Source organism: Alexandromys fortis, unplaced genomic scaffold (genome assembly GCF_014885135.2).
Source record: "Alexandromys fortis isolate MF-2015 unplaced genomic scaffold, M_Fortis_MF-2015_v1.1 scaffold_61, whole genome shotgun sequence".
Lineage (NCBI taxonomy): Eukaryota > Metazoa > Chordata > Mammalia > Rodentia > Cricetidae > Alexandromys > Alexandromys fortis.
In genome coordinates, this window is record NW_026067962.1 from 9891831 (window position 1) to 9902007 (window position 10177).

Consider the following 10177-nt stretch of genomic DNA (forward strand, 5'->3'; position numbering starts at 1 on the left):
AAAACTTTTAAATATGAATCTAAAAAAAAAAAAAGAGTGCAAAGTAAGATAGCAGGACTTTCTGATTCCACCCAAGGAATCCCTAATTTCACCCTTTTTACAAAAAAAAAAAAAAAAAACCACCATGGCCACTCCTTGCTTTGATTCTTTTCAATCAAAAAGGTGACCTCCATGTTTCTGACATTCAAGCAGAGCCTTTTGGGAGAACACATTTGTCTTAAGTGATCGTTCTTTGCAAGTTAAAAAGAAATCAGCTATTAACTCATTTGTGATGCGCTCAGGATATCTGATTACTTTAATTCTTCAATGTTTGCATCCAGTTTTTCCCTGAGGGCGCCAGAAAATTCAGCCACCTTTTCTTCTTTTTTGTAAAACTGGAAAGTTGGGAAGGTGAAGACATCACGGTCTTGTACCAGTTCTACGCAGTCATCGGCATCTACTTCCAGGAACACCACATCCTCATGTTTCAAAGACAGGAAATGGAAATACGGCCTGATGGCTCTGCAAGGCCCACACCAAGAAGCTGAGAAGTCCACTGCCACCAGCTTCTCCCCAGCCTCTTTAAGCACCTCCTCAAACTCCTCCTTGCCAATGATCATTCTCACCATGTCTTCCTCCGGAAGCTCTATTTTCGTTTCCAAATATGAGATGTTGCTTTGGTCAGGTAGCCTTGTGTCTTCTAAGGACTTGATAATGTAGTCTTCCTGGAATGTGATGGTGTCTTCTGGGGACTTGGTGATTTCTCCCTCCTTGAACTGGATGCTGTCCTGTGAGGACCTGAGGATGTCACTCGCTTTGAACAGGATTTTGTCCTGTGAGGATTGGGGGATGTCTCTCTCCTTGGGTGAGATGCTGTCTTTTAAAGGCTTGTGGATTTTAACATCTTTGGATAGGATAGTGTCCTGTGAGGATTTGGGGATGTCTCTCTCCTTGAACAGGATTTTGTCCTGTGAGGATTTGGGGATGTCTGTCTCCTTGAACAGGATTTTGTCCTGTGAGGATTTGGGGATGTCTCTCTCCTTGGGTGAGATGCTGTCTTTTAAGGGCTTGTGGATTTTAACATCTTTGGATATGATGGTGTCCTGTGAGGATTTGGGGATGTCTGTCTCCTTGAACAGGATGGTGTCCTGTGAGGATTTGGGGATGTCTCTCTCCTTGAAGAGGATGGTGTCCTGTGAGGATTTGGGGATGTCTGTCTCCTTGAAGAGGATGGTGTCCTGTGAGGATTTGGGGATGTCTCTCTCCTTGGGTGAGATGTTGTCTTTTAAGGGCTTGTGGATTTTAACATCTTTGGACAAGATTGTGTCCTGTGAGGACTTGGGGATGTTACCCTCCTTGGATTGGATATTGTCCTCTGATGACTTGGGCATGCTGGCCTCTTTGTGATGGCTGCTGCTTGCTTCAGGCTTGAGGGTGGTCCCCTGTTTAGGCTGGGTGGTTTTTGCGAAGGATTTGGTCATGTTGCTCTGCTTGGTCTGCATGGAGTGGCCTGAAGTCTGAGAAACATCTTTCTGTTTTGGATTATTAGCTTTGGCTGAGGGCTTCGAGGTGTTGCCCTCTTTCAGATGGGTAGTTTTTGCTGAGGGCTTGGGGCTAACTCCACGTGTAGGATGGATGGTACTTTCTGAGAACTTGGGGGTGTCACTAACCTGCTGTGAGATCTCAGACTCCTCTGTGAACACAAGGGGTGTGTTGCTGACCTTGGGAACAATGGCCTTCTCTCTGGCCCGGGCTGTGTCCAAGAACCGTGGGACCAGAAGAGTCTCATTTTGGGATAGAACCTGTAAGGGATTTTCTAAAAAAAAAATAAATAAAATAGAAATGCAGTAGAAGAAAGAAAAGAATGACTATCTATACCAAGGGAGACTTATTCTTAGAGATAAGAATGAACCTGATGACTAATATGTAAATCTGAGTAACTTCATTCACCAGAGAGCCAGGCATCCGTGGGGGTTACGTGGGTCTCTTCTGTGCATTCCTTGCTTTACCGTCTACTTTCCTTTCTCGGTTTAACCCAGCCTCCTGCTCCCCAAACCATAGACCCCCTAAGGCAACCCTCTTCCTTTCCTTCTTACCATTGGTGTCATTCTCGCTCATTCTTCCTTGATTGCCTAATTTCACGGATGACCCTCCAGGGGTTCTTGCTTGAACACTGCTCTTGTCCAACTTCTTGTCTTGATTCATTCTTTTGCAAGGGCGGGAGGGGGAAGTCTTTCTTAGATTCTTCTTCTATAGCCAAACTAAGGACAAAATGTATGTGCTAACAACTTAAAACTCAGGCAGCACTCCACAGCAGGTGTTCCCAGCTTGCCATCATGCTGTGTGTGGCTGCAAGTCCATAAACAGGCATTATTTCCTCAAGTGCAACCAGCTACTGAGGTAAGAGCCATTGTGATCAGCACCGCACAGGTGGCAGAACTGAGCCTTAGAGAAGTTATGTGGCCGGGATAAGTCAGGGTTCAAAACCTACACTCAAATAGTATTCCGGGCTCTATTCTTTGCCGTATAGTCTGTCTACGCCAGGAGTTTATAAACCCAACTTTCTTATAATTTTCCCCCAGGATTCTCTAGCACCAGATTTCTCCTTATGACTTTATTAACTATGTTAGCTGCTTTTTCTAATACTATAACAAAACCACGGAAGGTATGGGCTTCACAGAGACATGAGGTTTATTTAGCTCATGGCTCCAGAGGGTTAAGGGAATGGCACCAGCATCAATTTGGCTCTAATGTAGGCTTCTTGGCATGGATGAGAGGTCTCAACGATGAGGAAAACACAAGCAAGAAGATCACATGTTGACAGAAGAAGCCAACGCATGGAGAAGAACTATGCTTGCTGTCTGTCTTGGGTAGGGTTAGCACTGCAGTTATCAGAAACGACATGACCAAAGGCAACTTGAGGAGGGAAGGGCTTATTTGGCTTCCATATCCCGAGTCAGAGTCCACTGAGGGGAGCCAAGGCAGGGACTCAAACCAGACAGAAACCTGAAGGCAGGAGCTGATGCAGAGGCCATGGGGGGCGGGGAGGGTGATGCTTACTGGCTTGCTCAACCTGCTTTCTTATAGAAGCCAGGACCACTATCCCAGGGGTAAGGTCGCCCAACACAGTCTGGGGCCTCCCACATCAATTAATGATGAAGAAAATGCCCTGCCTGCTTGTCCACAGCCTGATTTTTATACAGGCAGTTTCTCAACTAGGGATTCCTGGTCTGCGATGACTCTAGCTTTTATCAAGTTGACATAAAACTAGCTAACATAATCTTCTCAGAAGAACTAACTTAGGGTCAGGAGAACCACTTTAATCCCTCCTGAAGGAAGAACCCACAAAGACCTTTAGACCACCTCTCAACCTTCCTACACTGGAACCAAGGTTCCAACTCAGGAACAAACTACAGTACTCACTGTAACTATCTCCTGCGGATCTCCTCTGAGGAGTGCCACGTCATAGCAAACATGCATCTCCTGCCAGACAGCCTCTTCCCATCCCCATGAACCCTACTTAATTCCACCATCCTCCTACCTTTCACCCAAAGAGCAGCTTCCTTGTGGCTAGTCCCAGCTGCAGCAGCCATGTGCAGCTCACCATGCATAACCGGGAATGGGCTCCCACAGAGCTGGGACTGGAGCTTAGCCTTGCATGCATGAGACATCTTCCATCTTTAGCAACACACACACACACACACACACAACTTGTAGGAAGAATTCTGAGGTTATTTGCTTGTTTTCCATATTTAGTCTCCAAGAATGTGTGTGAGAATGAAGTTCTGCGTTTAAGAAAAAGTTCTACATTTAATCTTATGTATATGAGGGTTTGCCTGCATATATGTCTGGGCCTGCTTGATGTGGGAGTGTCATATATCAATCTGTTGATTTCATTGGTTAATTAAATAAAGAAACTGCTTGCCCTGATAGGTTAAAACATAGGTGGGAGGAGTAAACAGGAGGAAGAGGAAGTGAGGTAAGACTCCTCAGACAGACTTGACAGCTCTGCTCTCTGGAGCAGAGATGCCAGGCTCCGCTCTCCCAGGCAGCTCCAACCCAGGATGGACGGAGGCTAGAATCTTCCTGGTAAGCGCTCCTTGGGGTGCTTACACACATTATTAGAAATGGGCTAGTCCAGATATGAGAATTAGCCTGTAAGGGCTAGAGTTAATGGGCCAAGCAGTCTTTAAATGAATACAGTTTGTGTGTTGTTATTTCGGGCATAAGCTAGAAGGCGGCTGGGGTGCTAGGGACGCAGCCCCGCCGCTCCAATTACAACACCTGCTGACCACAGAGAACAGAAGAGGGCATCAGATCCCCTAAAACCAGAGTTACAAGACAGTTGTGAGCTGCCACCTGGATACTGAGAATCAAACCTGGGTCCTCTAGAAGAGCACCCAGTGCTCTTAATCATTGAGCTCAAGTTGTGCATTCTTGACAATTTTTTATGACAAATTTTCATGTTTCTTTCACCACATAAGAAGTCAAACTTAAGAAGAAGGTTGTCTAAACAGCGGGTGCCCAGGATGTCTGTAGAAGCTTGGAAACATCTACTAGTAGTGATTTCATTATCTATCAAACATAGTCTGTGAAAGAAGAAAGTAATGATGGCATCAATAAATCCCCTTTTAATGGGATATATTTTGCCTGTTCTTTGACAATTTCAGCAATGTGTCTTGATCATATTCACGTCCCGTACCCCACTTCCCCATATCCCTAGGCATTCTCAACACATTTCCTTATTCACTTCGTGTCTTCTCTTTTGCAGCCTACTGAGTCCAGTTAGCACCTGCCTGTTGGAACACTGATCTTGTGTAGGTGACCACAGACCGCGGTGAGTTTGTGAGGACAACAGAGGACAGCATTGCCCAATGTTCCTCCCATCCCCTGCCTCTTTCATTCTTTCTGCTTTCTCTTCCATGACCATCCATAAGCCTGGTGGGGAGAAAGTTAACTTATTCTCAGCACTCAGACAGTCACTGCTGTCTTAAAAGGGCTACCCTTAAGCCTTGCTCACTGTGATATAAACATCATTCCTTGGGTGTGGGCTCTACACGACCACAGGGAGTGGATTATGATATTAGGATGTTGCCTACCTAGTGGAGAGGAAGAAATGAGATCATCTCCCCTTCCATGCTGTAAGCGTGGAAGCCAGAAGATAGACACGTACCCCAGCCTCTCCCCTCCAGCGTGAAGCATCAGCATAGGTGTCGGTTGCATCTGATCAGAGGAAAGCTGAAAATAATGCTCTCCTGCTCTATCGGGGATGGGCGGAGGAAGAGCCACGTCCATGTGGATTCCACAGCCTACGCAGTACTCATGCCGTCACGACACGGGCCACCAACAGAGAGGGAGCGCATGCCCAAGACAGTAGGGCAGGCTCTTGCCCCTCTAGCATGGCGAGGAGATGCCAAGGATCTGACAGTCCTGCACACACCTGAGTGGGGCTGGGAACCATTAGACCAGTAGACCATGGAGGCCTAGAGACAGCAAAGAGGCCACGCTGCTGGGAAAGGAGTTGTGGTCGAAAGAGGCAAGAATCACTGTATCAGGAAGGCAGTGTCCCCTGCTACAGTGAGGGACTGCCTGTGCATGTCAGCCCAGGGCCAGGAAAAGCCGCTTCACATGGGAGACCAGCAAGAGGTCAGGGTGCCTGGCCCAGTGGATCCACAAAGGTCTGCACAGCCATGGGAAGGAGAGGAACTTGAAACACAGGGCTGATGCTACAGTGAAGAGAGCCCGGAGTGCAGATATTCGACTAAGAGGCACGTTTAATTCAACAAGCCTGCTCCTCCCAAGCCCCCACCTCATCCCACTGAGGCAAGGTCCAGAGGGAGAATTGGATCCACTTTAGAAAACCTTTGAAGCTGCATTGCATCCGCCTATCTTAGCGAGAGATAGGAAGTCTGTACATGCCTGATGCTGTCTTTGAGATCTTGGCCGTGTGCTTGGCAGAGCTGTGCTGGTTGTTTCTCCCTTGCGTCCGCAGTTCGTGGATTTCAAGACACTCGAACTATTGCTAGCCCCGAAGAATTTCCTCCGCTCGTCATAACGTACGCTTTCCCTCAGCACAGGTCCGTCTCCCTGTCGCCGGGAACCCTTATGTGAGTCAGGGTGTGTCTGAGGAAACAAACGACCAGTTAGTTTAGGCAAAAGATGATTTCGGCAGTTATGAAACAGCCTGGGAAAGAGCTCATATGGTCTCCAAACAGTGCTCAGTGCTACAGACCAGACTTGCCCATGGGACTGCAGCCCCCAAGGCTCCAGGAAGGCAGGGAGGTAGGAGGTCTCCAAGACCGCCACCAATGCTGGCTTCAAGAACTTTCTGCTAGAGATGCAATTCCAGAGTGAGCCTCCGGACTTCTTCTCAGCTCCGTGTTAGAGGTAAACACTGGCTTCTGCCCCTACATTCCTTCCTACTGGGCTCCTGTGGGAACCGGCAGAGCCAGGTGTGAACCGTGGCCTCCTTCTCAAGCAGGTTCATCACTGGAAGAATCTAAGATGCACCTAGAGCCCCAACAGCAAAGGGCCATGACTCCTGCAGTGTTGAGCAGACCACTAGAAGGAAGCCTGGATTAGCACTGGGAATTCACTTCTGCCTCTACAAGAAGAATTCTGCGGACTGGTCTCGCAAACACTACACTGGCATAAATTGTGTTTGATTTGCAAAATGGTACAGATTCCTGGCACAAGAACTAGAAAGCTGATACGTGGGAAGAAAATAAAACCAACCCATTTGTCTGTATTGGTTATGTTTCCCACTGCTCTGACAAAACACCTGTCAGAAAGAGCCTTCGGGTAGAGGTGAATGTAGGCTCACAGTTCCAGAGAGTGTTAGGTCATCAAGGCAGGAAAGGCATGGTGCAGGAGCTGAATGGCAGAGGGAGCCCATGGCAGAGGCTTTTTCATGTTTGCAGAGAACAGAACTGGGAACAGGGATGGGCCATAACGGCATACCCCACTGTAGCAGCCTGACCTCACCTCCCAAAGTTTCATAATTTGCCAAATTCTGCCATCAACTGGGGACCAGACTTTTAAACATGTGCCTGGTGGGGACTATTTCAGACACAAACCTCTCAATGCCCATCTTCAGAACTTATTGCTATTACTGTCACAGCTCGTATTGCCTTTGTTTATATGCATATAGATATTCTTTCCTTTAAATATTACTGTGTGTGTGCTGTGAACACTTGTATGCCATGGCCTATTGGTGGAAGTCAGAGGACCACTTTCAAGAGCCAGTTTGCTCCTTCCATCGTGTGGGTCTCAGGGATCAAACCCAGGGCCTCAGGCTTGGCAGTGAGCTCCTTCACTTACTAAGCCGTTTTGCTGGCCTGATTATAGATAGAATCTAATGAGAACTTTCTTTCTGGTTTAAGAGTGATTTTGTTTTTAGTTAGGTGTTGGGGGTGTGCATGTGTGCATGTGGGTACCCACAGAGTCCAGAAGAGGATCTCTGATCCCCTGGAGCTGGACAGATTGGTGCTTGTGAGCTTCATGATGGAGGTAGCTGGGAACCTAACTCAGGTCCTTTGCGGGCTTTCTTTTCTTTTCTTTCTTTTTTCTTTTTCTGTTTGTATGTTTTGTTTTATTTTTTGAGACAGGATTTCTTTGTGTACCTGGAACTAGCTCTTGTAGACCATGTTGGCCTCGAACTCACAGAGATCCACTGGCCTCTGCCTCCCAAGTGCTGGGATTGAAGGCGTGAGCTACTACAGTGGTTGCCTCTGTGAGCTTTTGAACTCTGAGCCCCTCTAACAAAAATTTTCCAAAAGAATCTTTTATAATCCTTTTTGCTTGAGAAGTGTCTCGGGGGTTTTTCACAGCAGGAGGCCCAGGAACCAACCTATATTTCTTGGCCGCTTTCACTCACTTGACCATCTCCTGCCCTTCAAGTCTTCTTTGTGGGTGCCTGCACAGAGAACCAAGTATTCATTATATTATGGGCTTTTACTTCCAATCTCCTTAAGACTTAATATATTGACTTGAAAAGTATTAGAAAGTTGCTTTTCAGTTGGAGATTGTCTGATGTATTTCAGACCAGCGTCTTAGGGAGGAATACCAGAGATAAAGGGCTGTCTTCATCCTTTTATTATAAAATTAAATATATCTAGAGAGAACACTGCCAACAAGACTGATCTCTAATGCTTTTGAACTTGAGCACGTGGCTGAGGGGTTATTACTCAGTTTCTCTGTTGAATGGTTACTTTCTTTCTCTCCCCTATCTTATTGCACAGGAAAGAAGGGAAGGAGAAAAGGAAAGAAGGGAGGAAGGGAGGAGAGAAAGGAGGGAGGGAAGGAGGTCACTAATCAGAGCCATACTCAAGAGGAATATCCTATAAAAGTCGCTTAGAATTCTTCCGTTTGGGGGTTTTGTTCTCCACCTCTTTATCCAGTCATTTGTTTATATCAGAGTTGATTCATGGATGTTCGATTTACACTTTGTTTTGTAATCTGGTACTGTTATTTATTTCACTGTGCAGCTTGTCTGAGCGTTATCGTTCGAGAGCATTTTCAAGTGGCTCCTGCTTCCCCTTGACATGAACTCACCTTTGCAGACGTCCGTGCTCTCTGCTTACAAGGTGTTTGTGATCACAGGATTCACGGTCAACACAGCAGGATCTGGAATCGCCTAGGAGACAAGACTGTTCGTGTGTGTGTGTGTGTGTGTGTGTGTGTGTGTGTGTGTGTGTGAGGGCTTATCTAGACTAGCGTCATTCAGATGGGAAGCCTTCTGGGGAGTTCACGAGAGAAGACTACGGAGGCAGGGGTTTAAGCCAATAGAAAGTCTTAATTAGCCAGCCCAGCTAAGTGGCCTAATTACATGGCTGTTCAGGATCCTAGTACAGGCCCACATCTTTCTCAGGGTGAGCTTAAGCACAAAAACCATGTCCTGGGTTGACAGATTTCTGTCAACAAGGAACAGTCTGCTGGAAGCAGAGCTACAGAAGCCACAGGCATAATTAGTACATTAGAGACTTTCCCAGAATGGTGGACTTTGAAGGACTAGGACTTTGTTCTCACTTTGGCAAGTAATACTGTCTACATTTGAGATTTATGGCCCAAATGGTACTCCCATCATGGAGTCAGTGGTGCTAAGGTCTATTCCAGGCAGGCTTACCTTCCTACGGGTGGGGCTTTGGGCTGAATAAGGAGAAGGCAAGCAAACGCTAGCATTCAGCATCTCTACTTTCCAAGTGCAGAGGTAAGGTGACTAGTATGCTCAGTATCCTGCCACCATGACTACACCCTTGGACTTGAGCCCATGTAAACCCTTTCCTCCTTCTAACCTTAAGTTGCATTTGACAGGCATTATATTACAGTATCAAGAAATGAAGACATTTTGCCAGGTTCATCTAGTACAGAGGCTCTCAACCTGTGGATCTCGACCGTAAGAAAACACATTTCCAATGGTCTTAAGAACGGACACTGCTCAGTAGCAAAACTGCAGTTATGAAGTAGCAACAAAAATAATTTTATGGCTGGGGTCACACAACATGAGGAGCTATATTCAAGGGTCACGGCATTAGGAAGGTTGAGAACCAATGCTCTAGTCCACTCACATCTGGCTCTAGAAGTCTGCTTTTCTAGATTCCTTTGATCAGAAAATGACATTTAGCAACAGATTAAAGGTGTGTGCCACCACACCAAGCTCCCAACGTCCAGTTGAAGAATGGGAAGAGTGAGAATATGAGCAAAGAGGTCAAGACCATGATGTGGACACCCACTGAAACAGTCTACCTGAACTAATGGGAACTCACCAACTCTGGCCAGCATAGGACCAAGCTAGACCCTCTGAGTGTGGGTGACAGTTGTATGGCTGGGACAGACTGCAGGGCGGTGGCACCAGGATTTGTCCCTGCTACTTGTATTGACTTTTTGGAACCCATTCTCTTTGGATGGATAACTTGCTCAGTCTGAATATAGTGGGAAGGGCCTTGGTCCTTCTTCAGAGCAATGTGCCTTGCCCCCTCTGGAGAGCGAATGAGGGGGTGACTTGGGAGGGAAGGGGGGGGATAGAAGGAGGAGAGAGAATGGGAACACCAGATGAATATGTAAAATAAAAAAGATTGTTTTCTTTTAAAAATAAAATAAGAAAAAAAAAAGAATTTGAGAGCAAATAGTTTCTGGGTTTTTTTGTTTGTTTGTTTGTTTGTTTTGGTTTTTCAAGTTTGTTGACGTTTTTCATATAAAC

The 10177-nt window shown here is 46.4% G+C and overlaps 1 protein-coding gene across 1 annotated transcript; it reads right to left on the bottom strand.

Moving 5' to 3' along the window:
- Positions 1 to 290: 290 nt before the first annotated feature.
- On the bottom strand, positions 291 to 5303 carry Txndc2 (thioredoxin domain containing 2). Its single transcript, XM_050153510.1, has 3 exons — positions 5293 to 5303; positions 2076 to 2185; positions 291 to 1795 (listed from the first exon to the last, which is right to left on the bottom strand). Exons 1-3 carry the CDS (start codon positions 5301 to 5303, stop codon positions 291 to 293), a joined length of 1626 nt encoding a protein of 541 aa, XP_050009467.1.
- Positions 5304 to 10177: the final 4874 nt, after the last annotated feature.